General features: G+C 38.1%; 1 protein-coding gene across 1 annotated transcript in view; it reads left to right on the top strand.

Moving 5' to 3' along the window:
- The window catches only part of Slco6a1 (solute carrier organic anion transporter family member 6A1), a 42,531-nt gene extending 16,985 nt beyond the window's left edge, over nt 1-25,546 (top strand). Inside the window, exons 6-14 of the mRNA XM_048331315.1 lie at nt 2,229-2,338; nt 4,031-4,175; nt 9,289-9,484; nt 10,868-11,021; nt 15,142-15,329; nt 18,117-18,181; nt 20,146-20,283; nt 23,872-23,969; nt 25,517-25,546. Coding sequence (XP_048187272.1) covers nt 2,229-2,338; nt 4,031-4,175; nt 9,289-9,484; nt 10,868-11,021; nt 15,142-15,329; nt 18,117-18,181; nt 20,146-20,283; nt 23,872-23,969; nt 25,517-25,546 — 1,124 coding nt within the window. The remainder of the gene's footprint in view (nt 1-2,228; nt 2,339-4,030; nt 4,176-9,288; nt 9,485-10,867; nt 11,022-15,141; nt 15,330-18,116; nt 18,182-20,145; nt 20,284-23,871; nt 23,970-25,516) is intronic.
- The last annotated feature ends 840 nt before the right edge of the window (nt 25,547-26,386 follow it).

Raw genomic sequence — 26,386 nt, 5'->3', positions numbered from 1 at the left:
AGAATGGTAGATTGATAGCTACTGTAGAAATGAAAATAGCAACCTAGCAATGGCCACGTACAGCTCTACTGTATAAACAGTGCTCTGCTTTACTATTAAGTACCTTCTAAATACCGGCGGTTGATTTTAAATCCTTTAGTGATTTTTAAGAATAGTACTTCTCAAATAAGATAATACTAAGTGAAATGAACTCCATGTTATGGAAACGATTGTTGTAACTACTTTCAACATGCCATATGTAATTGTAGCCTCTATTATTGATGATGTTCTTGTATCACCCTCCTGTGGTTGTACCTACACTTTCTCTGTATCTTATCTGAGTACATTGGAAACCGGGTATAATGGTATTAGAACTAGGAAATTGGAAGGGAATACCAAAATCAAGAGACACAGGGCGAAAAAAAAAAAAAGACAAACAACTACAAAAGCAATACTTGCAAAACTGTTTGGTGTAAATGAACTGAACAACTCATGGGGGAGGGGGAAGGGAAAGGGGGAGGGGGAAGGGGAATGAGGGAGGAGGTAACAAACAGTACAAGAAATGTATCCAATGCCTAATGTATGAAACTGTAACCTCTCTGTAATTCAGTTTGATAATAAAAAATATATATATATAGAGAGAGAGAGAGAGAGAATATATATAGAATAGTACTTCTCAGTCCTTAATGAGTTTAGAGGGTTTTGAATTTGCTGTTAAGAACTTAAATAAGTTGTATATTTGACTTGTAAATCCTGGAAATATGTTCTTGGATGTGGCCAGAATCTAATGGTTTAGAAAACTAAACCATAGGTCATAGAATTGTTTCCACTTTTCAATAAGAAATCTTAATGTCATGCCTTACCTTTTATACATAGAGAATGAAAGGCTTATCTAAATCCAGAATTCCCAGGGCTAAGGTTGATACCAGTAAGGATTTAAGGGTTTTTTTTTTGTTTTTTTTTTGCCAGTCCTGGGGCTTGGACTCAGGGCCTGAGCACTGTCCCTGGCTTCTTTTGGCTCAAGGCTAGCACTCTGCCACGTGAGCCACAGCGCCACTTCTGGCCATTTTCTGTATATGTGGTGCTGGGGAATCGAACTGAGGGCTTCATGTATACGAGGCAAGCGCTCTTGCCACTAGGCCATATCTCCAGCCCCAGGGTTTAAGTTTTGAGAGGCTTTTTGTTGTTACCTAGTTTATTCCAGGTATTTACAATCAGGTCATGGGCTGCATCATAAAGGGTCTTCATTATTACTCTAAGGGTAGGGGGGCAAATGCTATAGAATCTAATTATTCATAGATGGGTTTAGGGCTGGGTTTTTTTGAGGTGGCTCTAATTTTAAGAAGGAAAGAATGATGCAAAGGAGTGCTGCTGATTGACGCACATTATACTCACAAGTTGACATGTTGAATTGAAACATCTTTGTACAATTACTTAAAATTAAGAAAAGTAAATAACTTTTTAAAAGGCCTTTCTTTCTTTAGCAGCCAAGGGGTAGTTGCCCTGGTGTAACAATAGGGCCTAGTTAAATGGCACCAAGATAATAAAAATTGGTGCACTATGATAGTATAAGCTTAATTGTTAAGAATAGGATATGCAATTCAATTTATGGGAAATATTCAGGTGCGAAAATTGTTTTTCATAACCTTATAGCTTCAAGTTACTTTTGAAAGAACTGGGAGCAGTGACTCAGTTGTTTTTTTTTTCCATTGGTTTTGATACAGGGTTTCACTACATAGTTTGAACTGACCTGGGACTCACTATGTCTCCTAAGTACTGAGATTGGAGGCCTGCACCTCTACACCCAGTGTGACTCCATTTTTAGTCTTACTCTATTCCCTGTGTCTGAACAGATTGTTTTTTTTCTGAATAGCTCTTGACCACTTCTAGGCATTCATTTTCAGGTTTAGCTTTGTCTTCTCTGTAGATGATGTCCAAGCATCTCAAACAAAGTGCTGTTCTGCTCACGGTTGGGAGAAATGTTATGCAAGAGGCATCATCCATTAACTTGATTGTAATTGCCTCAGAGAAAGGTCGAAACTGCCTATGGCAAAAACCTTTAAGCTGATTTTTCGTTTGCAAGTGTTAATAAGATGAGCAAAATATTCTTAAAATAGCCTTGGTATTATAGTTTTAGAGAATTAGGCTTTAGTTTTGCTTCAGCACATTAAATTTTAATCTGGTAAGATTCTGGTATTTTTCCTAACTATTAGACATGTTGTAAGATTCTTTTGCTTGTTAACATATAGGTACAGAAAAAGTAAAAGCTGAGAAAAAGAAAGAGGCTACTTCGATTGACACCAAGCTCAAAGATCAGGACTCTGAAGCTAGCATTAAGGATTTATTTGTTTCTACTTGGGTAAAGTAAAATATTCTCCATGAACGACACAATTAAGTCAAACCTGTTCAGTTGTTTAAGAAAATAACCATGTATATTTAAATCTGACTGGAACTTTCTGAGTCTTTTTAATTGAATTATTTTTTCCAAGTAATGGAAAAAAAATTGCTTTCACTTTTACCTATCTTGAATTGCCAGGAATCTGGATAGTGTCAAAATGATTACCAGTTGTTTTCTATTTCTTTCTTCACTTTTTTTTTGTTGTTATTGTTTGTGAGGGGTGTTCCAGTCTTGGGACTTGAACTCAAAGCCTAGGTGTTGTCCTTTAACTATTTTTCACTCAAGGACAGCATTCTCCTACTTGAGCCACATATTCATTTTGTTAATGAAAATTTCAGTGGGGTAAATACAAAGCAAACCTAGGAGTTAAATTATAGCAAATCCAGGATTTCTTTTCTACAAAGAAAACTGTAGACAACATAATAGATAAATAATAGATACCAAAATTTAAAAAACTAATATTTACAATGAATAAATAATTCTTGGAAAATGTACAAAAAGTTTCAGGAAGCTGAATAAAAATGGAAATATCAGTTCACACATGCACACAGACATACTCATACCGAATAGCTTAAAATTATATGAAGAAGCTCATCTCAAGTTCAATGAATCTTAATAGTGCAACAGTATAACTCAGGAAGTACTGCTCTGTTGGGTTTTGGGAAGTAGAAGCTGGGACATGACGAAAATGGAACTCCTATATCAAAACATGTATCCTGGAGAAAATCTAGAGAAATGATTAAATAAATTATTGTAACTTTCCTAGTAATCCAGTCCTGGACGTGTACTTCCAAAAGAATCATGGGACATTAATAGTACAAGGGACTCTCTCTCTTCTTTCCCTCCACCCCTATGTTCCCCTCCCCCCTCCCTTCCCTCTCCCTCTTTCACCTCTTTCAGCGATATTGGACAAGGAACTCAGGGTCTTGTGCTTGCGTGGCCGGCAATCTATCTCTGGAATCGAGCCCCAAGCCCTTTGAACCTTTGTTAGTGTTCAGATAGGACCCTGCTCATGTTACTGGATTGATGGTGACTGCTGTCCACATATTTATGTTTCCCATGTAGCTAGGATGACAGGTGTGTGCCACTACGTCCAGCTTTTGATTGAGGGAGTGGGTGTCTCATGTTTATGCTCAGGATGGCCTTGAACTCCCATCCTCACTCATTCTGCCTCCTGAATAGATAGGATTGCAAGTGTCAACTACTGGTCCCTGACTGTCCACATAGCTTTGTTTCAGTAGGGAGTAGGATTTCACAAAATAACCTATGGGAATGGGTAAGTACAGTGGGATCACGCTTTGCAAAATCAGACAGCTGAATTAGATAAATATGCAAAATATGATTATATCTCACAAGGCACAGATTTTTTCTCAAAGCTTTTCAACAAATTACCAGGCATACAAATAAAAATTATAGGAGATATAAAGACTGAATTAAGGAAAATTGTTCAAAACCTACCAATCTTTGATGGATTGTGTATATCTGTCAATTGTATATTTGGAGTTTGTATTTATTCATATATAATTTGGGATAACATGCATATATATAACTTTTAGATTAAGCATGGCAAAATTCTTTAGATTGATTATTAACATGACTAAATGCACATGTTTGTGACATAAAATACATGACAAAAATTCATTTCTGTTTCAGAGTCTGATGAAGAATCCACTGTTCTTGTGCCAAGCTGTGTCCAAGGCTGTGGAAGCCTTAATTATTATTGGAGCTTCCAAGTTTTTACCTGTATATATAGAAAATCAATTTATATTAACACCCAGGATGGCAACTATGCTTACAGGTATACGTCTCATAGATTTAGAAGAGTTTGCATGGTCTTGATACATAGAAGGAGAACAGAAAATATGAGAAATAATGTACTTCATCTCCATTGACTGAAATTTTAACAAGTATGAACAGTGTTATCATTATACCCCTATTTTTATATATTAAATCTTGTAAGGAATCTGCAGTCTAACCTTGCCCATTTTTCTTCTTCCTACTCATTATTTAATCACGCTTTTGAAATTACCATGAAGTCTTCTTGCAGGTTGATAGACTTTTCTGCTTATTTATTTCGATGCTGGTAGAGGGGTTTGGACTCTGGGTCACAGAACCTCCCTTGATTTTTTGCTTTGTCTTTCTACATTCTGTGTATGTCTAGCATTCAACGATCACTTACCACATACTTTTTGCTACTACCTTTATTTATAAGAAAACACATTCTGCCAACTCATGTAGCCCCATATCTACTTAACACATCTTAATTGTACTGTGTGAGTCTATTTTATGCACATACAGCTGGCTACTTATTGTCCCATTAACAGACATAAAATTACCTTCAATGTTTTAGTGTTTCATATAGTGTAGTGAATAGGCTTATCGACCTACCCTTGGGGACATTTGTTGAAGTTGCTCTTCATTTGGCACTAAGGGTAAATTCCTGTTGTGTAATCAATCCTCAATCTCAGTTATTGGTAATTTGATTCCCCCCTAAAAGCTGCTAATAGAATTAAGTGCTATGAGGCTCTAGAATTAATGGGAAAGTGGTTAAAAGAATTGACTTATTTTATTCAATAAATAGTCAAGGACACATGTTACAACTTTTAGGGTAACCAATAAAAGACGAGTAAAAAAAAGAATACTAATATGAAATAAAAGAAATGGATATAAACTAAGTGAGTCAAATAGAAAGCAAATGTTAACCATGCAGAAACTTCCGTTACAATGTAGATGTGGACTGCAAATTTCTTAAAAGTCCAAAACACAACAGATCTGTTTCCATGGACGTTTTCCTGTGAGTAAACCACATTAATGGCCACTCTGATTATTATAATTGACAGATTCACACTAAGTAAGTCCAACTTGCTTCTAATAATATTCCATATGAATAAGATTATCTGAGTCCATGAGATAGATGAGACTATCATAGTATAGATCTCAACCTAACACTCAAGAATCTGGACCCAGTCAGGTCAATACATTCTATAACCATCAGATTTTCCCTTAAGCTCACATCTTGATTTTCACACTTAGGCTAACACATTAAACCAAGTATAATAGAATTTATTATCAACTGAATGTTTGACCTTGGCCTACAAGGATAAAGTCTGTGGACAATTCTGCACCCCTACAATGTTGATTAATGAGACTGGCTTACTAAAACAATTTCCAGGACTGAGATGGTGTCTGATTATTTTAGCTAATTTTGGGGATAAATTTTATATCATCTGTTGTAATTGGACAGGAGAAATAATTGTGCTCAGCATTAATGTAAATACTGTGTCACTGATCCTCCCTGAAAGTGGAATTCCAACAGAGGACTTTATTTCAGAGAGAATTTCATAGTCTCCTCAGGCTGTATGATCTACTGGCCATGTCTGTTTGAACACTAGATATGCCATGATTGTATAATGGTGAGTGCTCTGTGTTGTGAACAGTAGATAATTTCAGTGGCCAGTCATGGGCTGTTTTTTGTTGTTGTTTGTTTATTCCTTCCTTCTTCTTTTCTTTTTTGGTGATTCTTGAGTTTGAAATCAGGGTCCCATGATTCCAACTTAAGCCATATTCTCAGAAGTTTCTGCTTTAGTTACTTTTTTGGTAGACTCTTGTGCTTTTTCCCAGGGCCAGCCTTGAACCAAAATCTTCCTACCTATGCCTCCTATGCAGGTAGCTAAGATTACAGGGGTATACTACCCTGTCTGGCTTGTCCTCCCAGGTGCTTGCATTTATCATTCCTATTGGTCAAATAAAACTGTCAAGAAGTGAGTTGTGAGGCTTAGTCTGTTCTCAAATCAGTCTCAGATTATCAAGCTTCTGTTTTAAAGCTTGACTTAAAAAATTACTTTAGAGGGCTGGGAATATGGCCTAGTGGCAAGAGTGCTTGACTCGCATACATGTAGTCCTGGGCTCGATTCCCCAGCACCATATATATAGAAAATGGCCAGAAGTGGTGCTGTGGCTCAAGTGGCAGAGTGTTAGCCTTGAGCAAAAAAGAAGCCAGGGACAGTGCTCAGGCCCTGAGTCCAAGGCCCAGGACTGGCAAAAAAAAAAAAATTACTTTAGAGTTACTATGAATGTGATGTACAGAGGGATTACAATTACCTGAATCATGTAATGAGAATGTTTCTTTTAGTATAGTATCTTCCCTTCCTTCCCTCTCTCCCTCCTTCCTCTTTCTATCCAGAAGTCATATAGTTCACTTTTATCAGTGTCCAGTGAGCTCTGCTGCTGCATTTTTTCACCCTTCACTTCTGACAAATAATATGTATCCTCCCAAATGATCCCTGTTTTAGAGAGGCAATGAGTCCTTTATTCATTGATGTTCTATTAGATATCCTAATGGAAACTTTCACTATTTTTCAGGAGTACCAGACCACCAAAAACATCCGTAAGGGACACTTGTAGTTCAAAGGGGGCAGGAAACCAAGCTGTATGGTTAACAAAAATACAACTACCTCCAGAAGTCAGAGTCTCAAGAGATGCTAGCCTGCCTTTGGTTTAGAGGGAAGGGAGACATCAGTTCTTCCTCAACTGCCCAAGCAGTTACGTATTGTTAATCTGCCTATATACTTCATAAAAATGGAAGGAAAAGCATTCAGAATTTTGTTAGACTTCCTGAGTTATCCTTCCTAGTAAAGGGTTGGAAAATACTAGGGTCAGATTGATGGAATTTGAGGCTCAGACGCTCTAGTAAATTGAATGTCACCTATGAGAACCATCCTTTGAAAAGAATTGTATAGAGTATGTACATGTTTGATCTACGTATATGTTCTAAGACTTACACTTTAGCAAGTGAACAATTGGAGAATTAAAAAAGGAAAGGGAAATAAAGGACAACTTTTTAAGGAAAGGATAGGTTTCCAGTATTCTGAGAGAGTCAATTTGGAGCAAAGTGCAAACACAGAACCGATACCTGCTGGGTTCTCTTTACCCTATGAGGGCACTCTGTTTTCCTTTGTGAGTGCTCAGCCGCCGGGGGGGGGGGGGCTGCATTTGTGGGGAGAGCTGGCGATGCCCCTCAGTGGAGGAATCCTCTACTGACCTCTGTCTTCCAGGTCTCTCTCCTGGGTCTCCACCCAGCATGCCTTGCACTCCCCTCTGTGCCCTTTGCCACGGTGTATTACCTCTCTTTCTCATTACAACTGTGACTTCTCCCAGCAAACAGCTCTCAAAGGCACTGTGTTCAGTCAAGCCTGTGGCTTTTGCCTCTCTGGTCAATGCACTGAAGTCTCCTTAGGGAAACTGAGATTTGATTATGTCAAGTTTTCAAAACCCCAGAGCAGCTGAGTCTTTAACAACAGGATGCTTGTCAAGATGGTCCCTGGCTTTAGCCTTCATATTTTACAGAGACATGCTGGGGATTGTTTTCCCTTCACATGGAGTGTGTTGTGCAGTTTCCAGGTCACCTATTTAAGTGATTGGCTTGTAGGGGACGGCTTTCTTTGTCATGCTGTGGCTCTGCTTTTTTACTACCTCGGATGGAAAGGTTGCTGGGTGTCGGGGGCGGGGACACTCTCATTTCCTTGCTTGGTTGTTCTCCTGGGTCTTTGCAGTGTTCCAGATTTCATGTTCGCTGCTGCTAGTGATTAGTGTGCACCTGTATACACTCCTTTCCATGAGCAATTACGCACCTGCTGCTTTGCTTCCAGCCCGTGGAGGAGCAAAGTGGAGCTGTATTTCCCCACTGTGCCACCTTGAGCCTACACCTGCATTTTTACTGTAACCGTCCCATTTTCTTATTTTTTAGCCACTGGTAGGCCTTCCCACTCGCATTTACTTTGTCACATTCATAGAACATTTCATTTCTGTCATGTATCTTTCTGAACCTTCTGAAAATGCTTATTTTTCACGTTTTTGTCAGGCTTACTAGATTATAAATTGAATCTGATGATAATGGATACTCTTTTTCATTCTTTTAATTTTCTCTTCCTTATCTCAACTGAAGTCAACATGCACGCTACCTGTTCTCACTGGATTATATCAGAGTAGGAATTTACTGTGCAATTTCATTGACTACTTCTAACTATATTTCTCTTTTCTTGTTTTCCTTTTTTCTCTCCCCCTATCCCTCCTGTGCTCCTCTTTCGAAGCACCTGTGCTTGAGGGAAACTCCCTCTGCTAATGGCTATTCTAGAATAGCACATTTCTCATATTGCTCATTTCACATATTGCTCATATTGCCCATCTATTTACAGATCCAGATGATGGCATGGTTCAATCTTTTTCACAAATGTTTATTTAAGAATACATGTCCTATTAATCATGCCTTTTGCAAAAGCTATCAATCCAGTCACCTAGCTAGCAATAACTTTCAGCAGAACTTCTTTTGGCATGAGTCAGGCTTGTTTTGTTGATGTTACCATACAGGAGCAAAAGTCACCACTGTTCCCAAATTCAATATATCGGTGACTCTAGTGCCACACTTAGTTTGTTTTTCTTACGATGTTTATGCTTATTAAGATGTTTATCATGTTTAAAATTTTTATTCTGGCCAGGCTGATGGTGGCTCATGCCTGTAATCATAGCTACTCAGGAGGCTGAAATCTGTGGATTGTGTTTCAAACCCAGCTTAGGCAGGAAAGTCCATGAGACTCATATCTCCAATTGACTACAAAAAGCTGGAAGTGGAGCTGTGACTGAAGTAGTAGAGCATTCAATAGTAGAGCACTATCTTTCAACAAAAGAGCTAAGGGACAGTGCTTAGGCCCTTAGTTCAAGCCACAGGACCAACACGCACATGCACACATACACACACACACACACACACACACAGATAAATTCTACCTTTTTAACTAAAACTACGCTTGGCATGTGCTAGGGCAGAGGGAATCATATCATTGTTTTGTACAGCTTTACTATTTTCAGCAATATTTACTGTAATATATAATTGGTTTCTTCTTTTTTTTTTTCAGGAGTTATTTTAATTCCAGGAGGTTCAATCGGACATTTTCTGGGAGGTGTCATTGTTTCTAAGTTAAGACTGTCTTGTAAAGGCCTGATGAGATTTGTAATGGTTACTTCTATTGTATCTATTATATGTCTTTCCCTTGTAATTTTTGTACACTGCGACCCAGATAAATTTGCTGGAATCAATGAAAATTATGATGGGTAAATATGATTTCATGCATTATATTCAAAAATCAGAACCCAGAACTCAACCAGTGAATAATTATTTGTACACTAACTTTTATATGTTAGTTTCAAAATTGTAAATTATGGAAGGGGCACAAAAGTTCTAGGAAAAAAGTACATGAAATGACTCCCAAGTCTCAAAATATAATTCCACACTAAGATTGGAAACAACTAAGATATGGGTCTAACTTCTGTGCAAAGGTAATCTTACCTTGTCTTCTGTTTTATTTTGTGTAGGTACTGGGGATTGAACTCAGGGTGTGCGTACCATCCTTTAGCTTTTTTGCTCTAGGCTAGTGCTCTACCATTTGAGCCACAGCTCCACTTCTGTTTGCTGCTCTTGTGTGTGTGGTTAATCGGTGTTAAATTGGAGCAGGCTTTGAACTGTGATCCTTAGATCTCAGCTTCCTGAGTTGCTAGGCATACAGGTGTGAGTCACCAGTCCTGGCTTTACCCTGCAGCCTTACATTGATTGGTCTGCCTTCTTATAGGCCACAAAGAATGCATCTGAACTACATCTGAAAGTATATCTGGATAATAATTCCAGTAAGCTAAATGTGCAAGAATTCCAAAACCTGGTCATAGACTGATACTAAATATTGGACCATTGAACTAGCATGGGAAAATAAAGTATCAAGGGAAGTAAAACCACAAAGAATAGACTTGCATTTCCAGCTACAGTTGAGTAGCTCATGATGGTATACACGTTCCTTTCTTCAGTGCCTCTTGGTTAGCAGGGTTTACTCTATTTACTCAATTTTAAAACACCAAAAGGACAGCTCTTGTATAGAGCTAAATTACAGGACAGCTGTCAAAGTCACTACCTATGATAAGTCAAACTAAAATTTTTTTTCTGAGAGTTTCATGCAATTGAGAGTTATTATCTTCTCTTTTCATTTGCAATTACCTGACTGGAAACAATTCAAGGTTGAGAGCTAATGGAGTGCATGGAGTAAAAGACTAAGGGAGTGTAATCATGAGAATACTACAGAGTTCCTGATTATTTAACAAAGTAGAATGGCTTGTTGTGCTGGTTCACACCTGTAATCTCAGTTCTATGGATGGGATCACAATACAAGGCCACTGCAGAAGCACCATAAAGGGGCATAGGAAATATGAGGGGGTTTTAGGTTTTTGTTAACATGACTGTGGTTGACAGTTTCACAGTGTTTATATCCACTCAAAAATGTCAAGTAATCTAAAATGTTTACTATTGTATTTAATTATGCCTTCCAAAAAGATGTCAAAAGAAATGATTTCAATAAGCATACCCTGAGCTTCTCATTGATACCTCACTGTGTACATTCATTTAAAGCAGTAATAGTACAGTGATATTTTATCTCCTCCCTTTTTTTACAGAACAGGTGAGATCGGAAACCTCACGGCTCCTTGTAACGCTCACTGCGGATGCTCTGCCATGATCTATTTTTCTGTATGTGGAAGAGATGAGGTTGAATATTTTTCTCCCTGCTTTGCAGGCTGTAAACGTTCTAAAGTTTTAAACAGAGAAAAGGTAATTGCTTCACTAAGGTGTTCAACCTGTAGGTGATGCTTGTATTTTATTCTTGATTATCTGTAAAATTGTCCTATCTTATTTAAAAACTTAAGATCAAGGAAAAGAATGTGGCTCATGTTTCCATACTGGAATGGACGGTCAGGTGGGAGTTAGAAGGAGAGGAGACACGTTGGTATTAAAACATGGCTCCATATATTATACCAACCAAGGCTGGGGATATGGCCTAGTGGCAAGAGTGCTTGCCTCGTATACATGAGGCCGGGGGTTCAATTCCCCAGCACCACATATACAGAAAATGGCCAGAAGTGGCGCTGTGGCTCAGGTGGCAGAGTGCTAGCCTTGAGCGGGAAGAAGCCAGGGACAGTGCTCAGGCCCTGAGTCCAAGCCCAGGACTGGCCAAAAAAAAAAAATTATACCAACCAAACTTTATACTTTCAAAACAGTGAGTAATTATTGCTTACCTGCAGGGCATTTTTTTTTCTTTCACTTTCGTGGTTTATCTTGCTTCTGTGCTACTTGTCAATAGCATTTGATACCCAAAACTTCGCAAAATCTGTTTCTTCACCTAGGCATTGGCCACTGCTCTGCTTTGGGCCTTTCAGTCTAGCATGCTTCAGCTGAGGAATTCAAAATGCCTACCTGGGCTTCTCACTATGCTCATTATGGCTGGATTTTAATCTGCCTTCCTTTCCATTATTGGAATTGAACTTATTTCGCAATTTTATTCTAATGGATTTTTTGTTTTGGTTGCGGGGCTTGTATTCAGGGCCTGGGTGCACTTCCCGAGCTTATCTGCTCAAAGCTGGCACTTTAGCACTTTGAGCCACAGCGCCACTTCCAGTTTTCTAGTGCTAAAGTGGAGAGAAGAGTTTTATAGACTTCATGCCCAGGCTGCCTCTGAATCATGATCCTTAGATCTCAGCTTCCAGAGCACTTAGGATTCTCTGTGTGAGCCAGCAACATCTGGCTCTAATAACTTTTTTTAATTCGTAGTTTTGTTTAAGTATGTCAAGACTACTTGTGCTATGTTCATTGTACTTCATGGCAGACGCCTAGGAATTTCAGCCCATTTGGTTTCAGTTTTTTGTATCTCCTTGTTTAATCTGTCTTCCATCTACCTCTAACACCATGAATACTTCAATCTTGTCCTCTAACATCAATCTCTTTTCCACATAAACTGATACGTTGAATTAAAATCACTTTATAAAACTATGTTTTCTTTTGTGCCATTCTAGGGGCTTGAACTCAGGGTCTGGGCTCTGTCCCAGAGCCATTTTGCTCAAGGCAATAGTTCTACCACTTCATTCACAGCTCACAACTCTTTAAAGATAACAAGATCAACAAAGCTATTTAAAATTGTTTTTTAAAACTCTCTCTTGGTCTGGGAATGTGGCATAGTGGTATAGCATGCACAAATCCCTGGGTTCGATTCCTCAGTACCACATAAACAGTAAAAGCTGGAAGTGGCGCTGTGGCTCAAGAGGTAGAGTGCTAGCCTTGAGCAAAAGAAGCCAAGGACAGTGCAGGCCCTGAGTCCAGTCCCCAGGACTGACAAACAAACAAACAAAAACCACAACTTCTTTCTAGCTCTATTACATCACACGTTGTTTTAATATTTTACTCTTGCCTTCCTAGACCACTGATCATTAAAAAGAAGACCACAAAATGGTCTTTAAAATATATTATTTACATTCATATTCTCTCAATAGCTTCTCATCACTAAGAATGGAGGCCAAAGTTCTTATATTGGTCTCTCAATTACTTAATAACTGTTACACAATATGTCTACACTCCATTTATTTTTTTCTAATCTCCTTGATGTTCAACCTTTGTGGCCCACATTGTTCTCTTAACTCTTCTTTAAACTTGTCAAGTGAGTACAAGGACATTTTGTTTGTTTGTTTACAACATCTTTTCTTCTCTTACTGGTCACATACTTCTAGATAACCATATGACTCATTCCTATACTTTCTTCAAATTTCTCCTTGACTATCGCTTCATCAGCCAGGCGCTAGTGGCTCATGACTGTAATCCTAGCTACTCAGGAGGTTGAGATCTGAGGATCATGGTTCAAACCCAGCTAGGGCAGAAGAGACTATGAGAACTCTTACCTCCACTTAACCACCTGAAAACCGGAAGTGGAGCTGTGGCTCCGCCTTGAGCTGAAGAGTTCAAGGACAATGCCCAGGTCCAGAGTTCAAGCCCCATGATCAACATAAACAACAACAACAACAAATATCACATCGTCATTGGGCCAATGTATTTACTTATATCCCCTAATATCACCTGCAGCTTTTCTTTGTCCCATTTCATCCATAATAACCATATGCTCTTTATAAATGACTTCCTTTTATTTCTAACTATCTGCTTTTCATGTTTATTATTTAGGATATTTTTGGTAGATTAACAAATTGTTAAATAATCTCTCAATCTCTAATTATTTTTAGGTCTTAGAAAGTTTCACTGCTTCATGTTCCTTGAAATTTTAACCCTGAAATGACCTAATATAGATTCAAGTTTTAACTATTCTTCTATTCATGGCCACATTGTGACTTTCACTGACCCTCAACTCTGTTTTTGTGTTACTCTTTCTTCATTTAAAGAAAAGAATTTAGGCTGGGAATATGGCCTAGTGGTAGAGTGTTTGCCTCGTATACATGAAGCCCTGGGTTCGATTCCTCAGCACCACATATATAGAAAACGGCCAGAAGTGGCGCTGTGGCTCAAGTGGTAGAGCGCTAGCCTTGAGCAAAAAAAGAAGCCAGGGACAGTGCTCAGGTCCTGAGTTCAAGCCCCAGGACTGGCAAAAAAAGAAAAAGAAAGAAAGGAAGAAAAAAGAAAATAATTTAAATATGTTGTTATGAAAATTAATATATCTATGAAAGTTTTGTCATTATATTATTAGATTTCCTTTATAATATGAATACAGTATTTAAACTATTATTTGTCTTTGAAACTCATTGAAATTAAGGTTAGGGTCTTGGCATAGCAGAAGAATGCCTGCATAGGAAACAGAAGGACCTGAGTTCAAACTCCAATACTGCTTCCTCTTCAAATTGCATGAACAAGTTATATTTTATATTTGAGGGATTTTTTTTGAAGGAATTGAAGAGAGGAGAGAATGTTAAACAATGAACAGTACCAAAATACATTGCATACGATAAATGAAGAATGGTCAAAGGAAGCTCACTGGAACCTGTTGAATAATGGCAAAAGTGGATCTGGGGAAAGTGAGAATGCATGAGAAATCAATCTGATTACAATGTTCTATAAGTACCAATGGAAAATACCACAGTGAATCCCCATTTAACAGTTAGTATGCACTGAAAGAGAAATGGACAGGAATAAAAAGCAGGTCTTATCTGGAATTGAATTACTAGTGGAAGCAGAGATAACAGAAAAGGAAAAAAAGTGCTGAAATATTTTATGCACATGGCAAGTGGATTAGTGACATGTTGGTATTAGTTTAGGTAGGATGATGAAGAACAGTGAGAGGAGTGAGTCTGATCAGTGTACATTGAATGCATATATGGATATATCTAGCTGAACTCGCCTTGTCAACTAATTAATGCTGATGAAAATAGAGGTATAAAAAGTAACTGCTATTACATTATTTTACAAGGTTCTAAAGGCATTTTGAGATCTAGACACCCTGTCTGCTGTGTTTAGTAAGTAACAGTCATGACATCATTACATAATAAATCAAAAGGGTTATCCTCTCAGTTCCAAAATCTTTCACATTCACATAATTGTATTTAACACACTAAAATTTCATTTTACTTACTACATTATCTTTAGCTACCCACTATTTACATATTATGGATCATTCTGAGAAAAGTATGAATATTTGAGGAATTTTTAAATGAGCAGAACTTTACATAAGTAATAATAATTACATATATACACACAGACAAAATAATCCCTTGTTAAAACAGCTTGAGTTTATCATTAATGTTTCATTTCTAAATAATAAATATCAGATTTAATGTTAGGATATTATTATTAATATGGTCCAGTCTCCCTACAATTAGTGATTTGGCGTTTTTATTTTTTAATGATGAGCTTTTGATTCATGGCTATGTTTCTGACACATTTTTTCTATCTTTGACATTAATAGGCATACTACAATTGCAGTTGCATTAAAAATGGACTGTTAACCTCTGATATAGAAGGTGATTTTATTGATGCTCTACCTGGAAAATGTGACACCAAGTGTTATAAATTACCTCTGTTCTTTGCTTTTATCCTTTCTTCAATTATTTTTTCCTGTTTTTCTGCCATACCACTCAATCTGGCAATTTTCCGGTATGTATACAACAATATTTACAATTATTATTCATTTAGGACAAAGGGCAAGACTTAGGTTATACTGTTTTATTGAACATTTTATCTATGTTTCATGGTGGCAGATACAAAGGAAAAAGTTAATAATGTCATAATTTATATTTAATTTTCTTAATTTTTATAAGGTATGTACAAGTTACATTTAGTTTAACATTAAGTCAAATGTATGTATGTACTACAACAGCATATATATATACACACACATATATATATATGACATCCCCTAAATATGTGTAATTTGGGGTTTTATAAATCACTTATAAGCTAAAGTTAATTTAAAAACAAATATATTTATTTAAAATATAGAAAATTCATAAACAGGAAAATTCCTACTTATAGCATAAGTATAAATATAAGTTTCATTTATTTTTATAGTGTCTGTCAACTAACTCCTATATTAGCCTATGAGACGCTGAGAAAGCAGTGTCATTACAAAGGGGCACAATAATTTTTTAAATGTCCACCTTAAATATTATTTTAAACTGAGTCAGCATTTCTTATTCATGAATTCTTCCCGGAGACCTGAAATTCATCTAGTATTATTTTTTTCTTATTCATACTAATTTGTCATTATTTTGAAATTATTTTTTTCAAGAGGTTAACAAGAAGCTTTGAGCCCCACATACCCCGTAGGAAAAGGCCAGGTAACAAAGTAGGGGAAAACATGTGGTCTCTCTACCTGGCATGATGTGGAGATGCCAGATCTTCCTTGTGAAGATAGATGATTTGACGTAGGTCATGCAGACCAGGGACAATATCTTCATTCACAGGAAAGATGATGAATTAAAGGAGAGTAAAACCTGATTAAAATATCTTGACAAGGATTTTGCAGACAGGAAGTTCGTGATGGGAGCCTAGGAGATTTGAGCTAGTTAAGTCCTTGCCCAGGGGAACCTTTCTTACACCATGTTGGTATGAGTACTGTTATCTTGTGCATACACTGTGAACCACTGAAAAGAGTAAATGAATGGGAGTTTTTAAACAGTAGATTAGGAATACCCAGCACAAGTATCTGGATCACGGCTCAGGGAGAGTCAAATGGCCTGGAAAGGCAAGAGAAGGCAACAACAAGTATCAGACAGAAATCCAATTAAAACGAGAAGTATTAAATCATAGATTTACAAAGGGAACAATGTACCATAGAGCTCTGAGCAAAACAGTAGGGGACAAGTGGAAATCTCTCCTCAGCAAGGCTACGAACAAGAAAAAGGGCCACACTCAGGAAGATGCCCAGGCACTCACCAGCTGGCACTCCACAGAAACAAGTTTTGAGAGATGGGAAATCTAGACAGTGTGCAGCAAACAAACTTCTGTCTATGAGTACAGAGCAGAGGTCTTAGTCAAACTCGTGGCTGGGGAGAAGAGAAGAACCACACCACCTCTACCTCTCTACTGGCTAAGCAAGTGAGCTTCAGTGTAGAAACCAGCACGAGTCACAGCACCAAAAACCAAAGCGCTGACTGGAGCTGGATCACAAACTCAGTTATGATACAAGTCAGTTGTTTGTGAATATGAATCAAGTTTCCTAGACAAGAAAGTGTGAGGCTAGCTCATTCAGGCTCAGAGTCCAGGTGTATTGCCCAGCCACTGCAAACTGTTTTAATTTGGTTGCTCTGTACCCTTTCAGAAGGCCAAAGACACAATAGCATGGTGCTAAGCCAGCACCAGCAGTACGCTGTCAGCGCCAGGAGCGATCCATCTGGGAGATCTTTAGTCTGAGGGAAGTGGGGTGGGGGGGGCAGTTTGAGGTCAGCTCCTGAACTCCCAACATGCTTTTGTTCCTCTGGGGAAAGAAAGAAATGAAAACCTCAATAAGTAAAAAAAGAAAGATTGTCCAGAAGAAAAAGGATATCATTCATTGATTGGAGACAAGATGGAAGAAATACTAATTTTAAACAACAATGAAAAAAATTAAATATAAACAGTAAAGACACCTGCACACCCACGTTGATTACTACACGCCTCATTATTGGGGAAGATTATTTCTCATTTATTTTAGTTTTTGAGTAGAGAATATAATAATCAAAGATACACAAAGGGGGGAATGCATGCAAACTGAGACAAGTTATGCAATCTTGAATGAAGTGACTATTTCAGACATAGACAGAATGGAAGGAATCCCAAAGCTCAGTATAGCACATCTGCTATGAAAGGTTAGAGCTTGTTTCAGCAAAGAGAAAGGAGGCTGGGATAGAAGATCTGGGTCACAAAATCCTCTCTCAGCCAGTGTTGGTATCTTATGCCTGAAATCCCAGCTACTCCGGAGGCTGCGATCTGAGGATTGCAATTTGAAGTCAGCATGAATAGCAAAGTTTGTGAGAATCTTATCTCCAATTAATCAGATAGACACACACACACACACAGACACACACACACACACAGACACACACACACGGAATCAGAAGTGAAGCTGTGGTTCAGGTGGTAGAGCACAAGACTTGGGCAAAAGGAGCCCAGGGGCATTACTCAGGCCTTGAGTTCAAGCCCCAGAACCAGAACAGACACACACACACACACACACACACACACACACACACACACACACACACACATATGCTCTCTCATGAGGAACAAATGAAATTGGTTGACAATAAGCAGAAAACAGAGACATGGAAGGAGTTGAAATCTTTGAATAGCCCCAATAGAACTGTGTCAATTGAACTGTTAGTACAAGTGGTGCATAAGAAAAAAAATAACTTTCAGCATACATTCTATATAGCTAGTAATACTATTGCTGTTTGTTTTCAGGACTGTACCAGGCAGACTCCATTCTCTGGCCTTAGGTTTATCCTATGTGATTGTGAGACTACTTGGTATGAATTTGTAGAAACTTTTATAAGATAAATTTTTTTCTTATATGTATATGTTTTTAAATGTTTTAGAATTAGTAATAAATTGTAATGTATTATGACAGAACAAATGAATAGAAGACTTCTTTAAAAAAATTAGGAGGCAGAACTTGTGAAGAAATAATTGACTAGGCACTAGTGATTCACGCCTGTAATCCTAACTACTCAGGAGGCTGAGAGCTGAGGATTATGGTTCAAAGCTAGTTTGGACAAGAAAGCTTGTAAGACTCTTCTCCAATGAACAAGAAAAAAGCCACAAGTAGAGCTCAAATGAGAGCACTAGCCTAGAGTAAGAAAACAAAGAAACAATGGCCAGGCCCTGAGTTCAAGTCCTGGCTCCTAAAAAGGATGAGCTATGCAATGCATATGAGTGACTGTGGTAGCCACTACAAAACGTTTGTATATTCAGAACCACTTCATTTTTTTATGTTTGGTAAGTCACTAAATTAGACTAGTTTTTAGAAAAATATCTTAATCACCAAAGATACTGAATCAGGTGTTTTCACTGGTGTTATATATTTCCAAGAACATGTTAGTTTTTTTAGAGGTAATGAGACTTTTTCTTCACATTTTCTTAAGTAGTAAAAATCTATGTTTCAAATCTACATTATAATTAGAACCTCTGAGTCAGGCAATAGGTTAAAAACATCTCTGCAGTAAGAAAGCTTGATCAGATTGAAGGCTGAACCACAAGTAGTAAGGAAATGCAGAGAAATAGGTCCGGCTTTGGTGGGGATCAGAGAAACGTGGGTAACTAAAATTATCTTTTGTTAACTGGGAAAAATCAGAGCATGTGTGTTTTCATGACAGACAATGATCTACTAGCTAAGGAGAGGTTTGTTAAGAAAGAGGTAGCATAGGAAACAGCAATTTCTCTGCCACAGAAAGAAAGTCATTAAGGCTAATGTATTTTTGCATGAAGGGTAGCTTTATAGATAAAGACAGTTTAGTTAATCTAGTGCTTTACCCCTGAAGATTTTTAAGAAAGGAAAATTTATTTATTTATTTTTAATTTTATTTATATTTTAAGAGATAACTGATGGCAAAGGAAAGAAATATTCAACATACATGTGAAGGAAAAGGAAAGGGTGTTTTTGTTGAAGTAGAAGGGATACTTTATATGGAATCTGGATGTTTTAGTGGAGACAGAGAGAAAACATATCCAAGATATTTTGGAATTCATGATGCACTGGTTTGTGGCGAAATGGAAAGCAATGATGAGAAATAGAAGTCATAAATAGTAGGCTTAGGTCTTTTTGCATTTGAGCAATGATTTACAAGAAAAACAAGTAGATAATGACCATTGACAAACATCAAGAGTCGTGAAGCAAGAACCCAGGTCTGGCATTTGGGGGATGATTCTGTGTGACGGTTCATTCTCCTTCAGCTACACGTAGCATGGTTGCTGGGGAGATGGAGTCACTCATCCCTGAGAACCTGTGGGGTTTTGCTAAGGCTGCATAGCTGTTTCAGGGGATTTTATGCCATCGGAATTTGGGGATAACCGAAACATATTGAAGTCCCTGTGCCTTCACTTATCTTCTCAGTATTTTGATAAGCAAAAGATATATGTTGCCAACTCATTTCTCTGTCACTGAAAATGCCACAATTATCCTTACTCATCCATACAGTGAGTTCACAAAACTAGTAATTATTCTAAATATTTACCTTATGATTTTCATGCAAAGTAAAAAATACTGATACATCTTACTATAAAAGGCCATCACAAAATTCTATAAATATTTCAATTTGCTACTACTTTCATTGATGGAGACATAAGGATTTTTAGAAAACTTAATATTGCTCCAAGGAGTTAAGGTTAATATCTATAAGTAGGTAATATCTAGGTAATTTTAAGTGGTCTGTATAGTGATATTTTAAGAGAAATTTTCTAGTATTTCATGGGAAAGAGTGATTGAATATTACAGGTACCATTCCTGGACCGTTAATCTTTGAATGGACAATACGAAATTCTTGCACTTTTCGAGACACTAATAGATGTGGACGCAGAGGACGTTGTTGGATCTATAACAAGATAAAAATGGCGACCGTATGGGTGGGAATATGTAAGTGACATATTATAGAAACTTAGAGAAGTAAAAAGGTTGTTTTTTTGTTTGTTTGTTTGTTTTTTTGGCCAGGCCTGGGGCTTGGACTCAGGGTCTGAGCACTGTCCCTGGCTTCTTTTTGCTCAAGGCTAGCACTCTGACACTTGAGCCACAGCGCCACTTCTGGCTGTTTTCTGTATATGTGGTGCTGGGGAATTGAACCTAGGGCCTCATGTATATGAGGCAAGCACTCTTGCCACTAGGTCATATCCCCAGCCCCGTAAAGAGGTTTTATAATTTTTTTAGTTTTCACAATAAGGTAGAGCAACAATCTATCAACAAATAGGTACTCTGAAAATTAAAAGAGGCTCATCTGGTTTTATAGAAACTGTTTTAGAATTACGCATATGTAATTCATGGAAAATTTGTATTATTTAATATTGTATTAGGTATACTGTAATTCTATGTTATATACCTAAGAAAATCTAGCAATCAGGAGATTTTCAATTGGTTAAATAATTTTGTCTTGGCCAAGGTCTTGGCCTTGGGAGCCTTTCCAGTTTCACAGTAAAAGATTTTAAAAACTGAGGAATTTACAGCACCAAAAGTCACCAAAATATTGTTATCCAAGTCAAGCTTAAATTTCATATTTTCTCTTTCCTTGCCACTTACAGAAGTACTTAGAATGTAGTAAATTGTATTTTTTGAACCTGGAATCTGTGGTGATAGCGGCTAGGGTCACAATGTAGGGAAAGTCTAGATGTGTTTATAGCTCCCTCAAAAATTCACCAGATTTTTCTGGAAACCAAAAATTAATTTTAAAGCCATGCACAGCAGTGGTTTACACCTGTAATCTTAGCTATTCAGGGAAGCTGAGACCTGAAGATCTTGGTTCGAAGTCAGCCAGGGCAAGAAAGACTGTGAGACTCTTAATAACTGATAAACTACTCAGCAAAAGGTGGTCCGCTAGCCTTGAGGACAAAGAAGCTCAGGGACAGCGCCCAGGCCCTGAGCTCAAGCCCTAGGATGGGCACGAAGCAAACAAAAAATAACAACAACAGCACACACACACACACACACACACACATACACACACACACACACACACACACAGATGGTACCAGGCATGGACTCTCGTAATGTATTGTTAACATGGTGAGGACTGCAATGGCGTTACAGTAAACAGAAGACAAGGAGAAACTGAATGAGCAGATAGAAGGGAGCTGAGGCTCATCAATATGTATCATCCATCCACCTGTGTGGAACCAAGCTACTCCTGTCTACTTGTGAAGATGGAGCCTCTGTGAATTGGTGGAGCCAGCCACCCCATAATTAGGCTCTGTCTCCAATTACCGTTAAAATGAAATGTTTCCAACACATGGGTGAAGGGAAATATATGCAAACTATGCAGATGGGCTGTGTACTTCAGAATCACTTGCAATTCTAGTTGCAGATACAAATGAGCAATTGAGAGACTAATGGATGCCATCAAAACGACAGAAGAGCCCTAACATTCATCCCTTCACAGATCTCCAGGATTGAGCCTGCAACCAACAAGCCCTTGAGTGACAAAATGACATCCAGCACACCTGGCCCCCCCAAGGCTCATGTCTCTCTCACAGTGTAAAATGTAATCATCCCATTGTCCTAATTCCCAATTCCTAACTCATTCCAGTGTTACTCAACAGTGCAAGTCCACAGTCTCTTCCTATACTCGTGACAAGCTTTTTTCAGCCACAAATCCTTATTAAAAGAAACACATTATATGGCTCCAAGTTATGATTTTTAGACAGGAATGGGACTAATATTCCAGTCCCAAAAGAGAGATTAGGAAGCAGAGCCCAGTAATGGATCCTGATCAGCAAGGCATCAGCTTGAAAGCTCCAAGCCTGCGATTGTGTAACTACTGTGTTGAAGAGTGGCCTCCTACCTCAGGGCCGCAGGTAGCCCTGTCTTGTGCCTTGGCTGATTCCAGGTGTTATGGCCCTTCTTTCCCAATCCCATAGCTTTCCTTGGTGATGGTGGATGATGTGTCCCTGCCATTCTCCTTGCCCTTGCTCCGTTGGGGTCCTCATGGCAGATTCTGGCTAGCCACCAGTGATTTCGTTTGAAACCCGAGTCAAAGCCATGAGCTCATCACTCTTACATTTTGTTTACCTGCAAACCTAGTACCATACAGGCAACAAGGTTTCAAAAGAACCACTTACTGGGTTGTCTGGCTATTGTGAATACTCTCAGGTTTTTCTTCATGGACACTCCACTGATACTTTAATTTGTGGGTTCTCAACTTTTGCTCAAAAACTAGACCTCCTAAGGAATTCACTGCAACAATTTACTACTTTGTCATCTCATTATCATAACCGTGTCAGATATAATTTGGTCACAAAATGATAGTCTCTCCTTAAATATACGAAGCATTTTAGTCATGAAGGGCAGAGAATCCTTAAGGTTTCCTATGTGATCTCTATGTCAGGCAATTGAAACCACTGCTCCACAATATTGTACATTTTACTTATCAGGGTTGTTCACATCTGCAGTCTAAGTACTTTTATATAATGCTTGAATGATGTTCTGAAATTTGAAACATAAAATGAAAGAAAATAACTACAAAGCAATTCGATTTTCTATATTTGCCTTTGAGGATTAAGAAACATTTCAAAACTAAAAGCTGCATGAAGCTTTTTTAATTAAACATGTCAGTTTATTTTTAATATATTTTTATTTTTTTAGGTAGTTGTACACAGGAGTTGTCATTCAACAGAGTAGTTTATGAATACAGTGCCAAGTGATGTTTGTCACTCCTTTTAACATTGTCAACCACCCCTTCCACCCCATTCCTTCCCTCGTTTTTCTAAATTTTTAGGTTATGTATTGATTATTTTGCCATGTAAGAGCAATTTATGTATACAATGCATCTTGATCTGTGTCAGCCCTTCAACATTTTCACCTCCCTTTATGCTCACGTCTTCCCTTATTTTTCTCAGCTCTGCTTTAAACAGACCCCAGATATCCTGTTTTGAAAGGATAACTCAGTGTGTGTGTGTGTGTGTGTGTGTGTGCGCGCGGCTCAAGCAAGCATGCCAGCTCTGGGACTTGAAATCAGGGCCTGGGCACTCTCTCTGAGCTCTCTGGGGTTTTATTTTTTATTAATTTTCTTCGTTTTTCCTTAGGGGTAACAGTCTACCACTTGCTGGTTAATTGGAGCTAAGAGTGTAGTAGACTCTTCTGCTCTGGCTTCCAACTGTGAGCCTCAGATCTCAGCCTCCATAGTAGCCCGGAGACAACGGGAGACCAGCTCGCAGCGACTGGAGACCAGCAAGGACAACTTACTCTTATGTTTTAGAATTCACACACTCTAAATGCTCCTTATAAACACTATATTCAGAACATGTCTGACTAAGAAATATAAAAAGGCTTATAAGTATTTTTAATTTCATTTAAGTAATGTTAAACAAGTTTTTAACATCAAGTGTATTTTACAGTTGGATAATTTATACCTGTAAAGATGAACACTGTTTCTTTTGCTTAGTTAATGACGTTCTTTCTATGAATACTTTCGATCAAAATAAATTTACAGCAAGGTCACTGAATGTTTTTCAAATTCAGGTTTTTTCTGCAAATTATGCACCATCATCCTCTCTTGTATTGGAATTCATATATTGAGACATCTTAAGAAGGACAGCACAGATGAACTGTCTCTAAACGTAAAAACGATAAAATCAAAAAAGAAAGGAAAGGATTAATATAGAACTGGATTCTTCATTATGTAAGCACTCCCATTTTTTCTTCTTTTTTAAAAAATTTACTTTAAGTAGTTGCACAAAGGGATTACCATTTAACAAAGCAGTCTGTGAATACAATGCATCTTCATCAATGCATCTCTTTCAATATTCTCACCCATCCTCTCCAATCCACCCCTCCCCTCACTCTTGTTGAGTTTTTAGGATACACATTGAATTCTTTTTTTTTTTTTTGAGGCGAGCACCCTTGCCACTAGGCCATATCCCCAGCCCCTCTTTTTTTGGCCAGTTTTGGGCCTTGGACTCAGGGCCTGAGCACTGTCCCTGGCTTCCTTTTTGCTCAAGGCTAGCACTCTGCCACTTGAGCCACAGCGCCACTTCTGGCCGTTTTCTGTATATGTGGTGCTGGGGAATTGAACCCATGGCCTCAAGTATACGAGGCAAGCTCTCTCGCCACTAGGCCATATCCCCAGCCCACATTGAATTCTTGACTACATTATCCCCCTCTTCTCTTCATTCATCTACCTGGTTCCCCTAGACCCCAGCTCATCCCTTTAAGTACCCACTTCCTGGTATTTATTGTGTTGAACTTTGCCTTTCTAAGGAATTATACTATTTGAGTTCTCCCTTGAGTCACATTTTCAATCTACCTAATAGAATATTATACGTAAAGTTTTAAAATAATATTAGTAATAGTTACATGCTTAACAAAGGAATGCACTTAGTGGAATGCCACATGATTGGTTACATTTCCAGAACAAAATAGTAATACGTTTTCGTGTTTAAAATCAATTAAAGGTATTATGAGATGCACAGTCTAGTACTCCTAATAGAAGGAGAATGTTTTGAAAAAGAAAGTTGAAGTGGAATATCTACATAGGTTAATTCTAAGTGCAGTAACACCGTACTCATTATCAGCTGTGTTATGTAGAGGTAATTGCGTTTCTTAGGTTATTTGTTATTACTTTTTATTTGGGCTGTTTACATTTGTTCCTCAGTAATTTTTCCAATTAAAATTAGATTTTCTTGTCCAAGTCATATAATGAAAATTTGAATAAGTCCCATTCATTTTCTTCAAGGATATTACTATAAAGGGGTGTGGCTCGAGTAGAAGAAGGCCCACCTTTAAAGAAAAAGTCTATTTCGAACCTTTGAAAACTTATCATTTTATTTATTAATGATTTGATATGCCATAGTTCTCCAGAAAATTTCTCTGGCCAATTGACAGTTTTGCTGCACATTGGTTCCTGCCCATTTTTATTGTAGCAGATGTGAAATTCAATATGATCTTATTCCTCTCTATAGTTATCCTCATCTGAGTTTTACTGATGAAGAATACATAATCACCTGAGCCGATATTCATTTTTGTACTTTGCACTTTATTTTGTGACGCACCGTAACTCTTTCATGGGTAAACAAAACCATCCCATTGAAGTGTAGGATGTGTTAACAGTACTGAAGTTTTCTTCCACTAAATGTTTATAATAAGTTATGCAAGTTACATTTTCCAGATATCAGATAACAATCTGACTGTTGTGTAATCCAAAAGTTTCGTTCTGGGAACTGAACCCAAGGCATCGCGCTGTTAAGTAGGTTGTGGGAGCGTCTACCCCTTGAACCACACCCCGCCCCCCCTCTCACTTGAGCTATTGATCAGGCAGGATCTTGCACTTTTGCCAAGGCTGGGCCTCACTCCGTGGTTCTCTCACTTGTTGCTCCCTGATAGCTGGGGTGGACACATACCATCACACTTGCTTCCTTGGTTGAGATCGGGGGCCCCTTTCTGCATAATTTTGAGGTTTGAGCCTTGATGCCTGACTGTATTTCGCTTTGGCATAGTGTCTTGGTAACTTTGCTGTCTTAGACCTTGTGATCCTCCTGCCTCTACCTCCTGGGTAGCAGTGATACATGCGAACACCACCATGTGCAGCACACATACAACAATTACACGATGCTTCCTCATTTTCTGGGAGAAAATATCCTTTTGTATTTTCACAAGTCCTTTCTTATTTTCCTTAATAGATGATCTTGTATGGAAGAGTGACCCAATGGGGGTGACAGTTGAGAGAAGGAAATAGGAACTAGAGGAGATTGCTCTTGCGCTAAATATTTTTTGACCTAACTTCAATATACACTTGGGAAAGTCTGAGTGCTGTTTTTTATGTGAAACTCCTTGACTGCTTGACTCTTGTAGATTTGACCTTGTAGGATGGCAGAAAATGTGAAGTTCACATTGGAAAATCCAAGTCTCTCCACGAAATACTCTGTAAGATCCGCAGCTGTGTTCTACTTTCAGAAGAGCGCAATCCCACATGGTCGTCAGCAAAGTCTCTGTCATGATGTGCCTTTCAGAATAAAGTGTCTTCTTGTGTGACCATACT

This window comes from Perognathus longimembris, chromosome 22 (genome assembly GCF_023159225.1).
Source record: "Perognathus longimembris pacificus isolate PPM17 chromosome 22, ASM2315922v1, whole genome shotgun sequence".
Taxonomy (NCBI): Eukaryota; Metazoa; Chordata; class Mammalia; order Rodentia; family Heteromyidae; genus Perognathus; species Perognathus longimembris.
The sequence above is the reverse complement of the archived record's forward strand: the minus strand, read 5'-3'. Positions and strand labels throughout refer to the sequence as shown.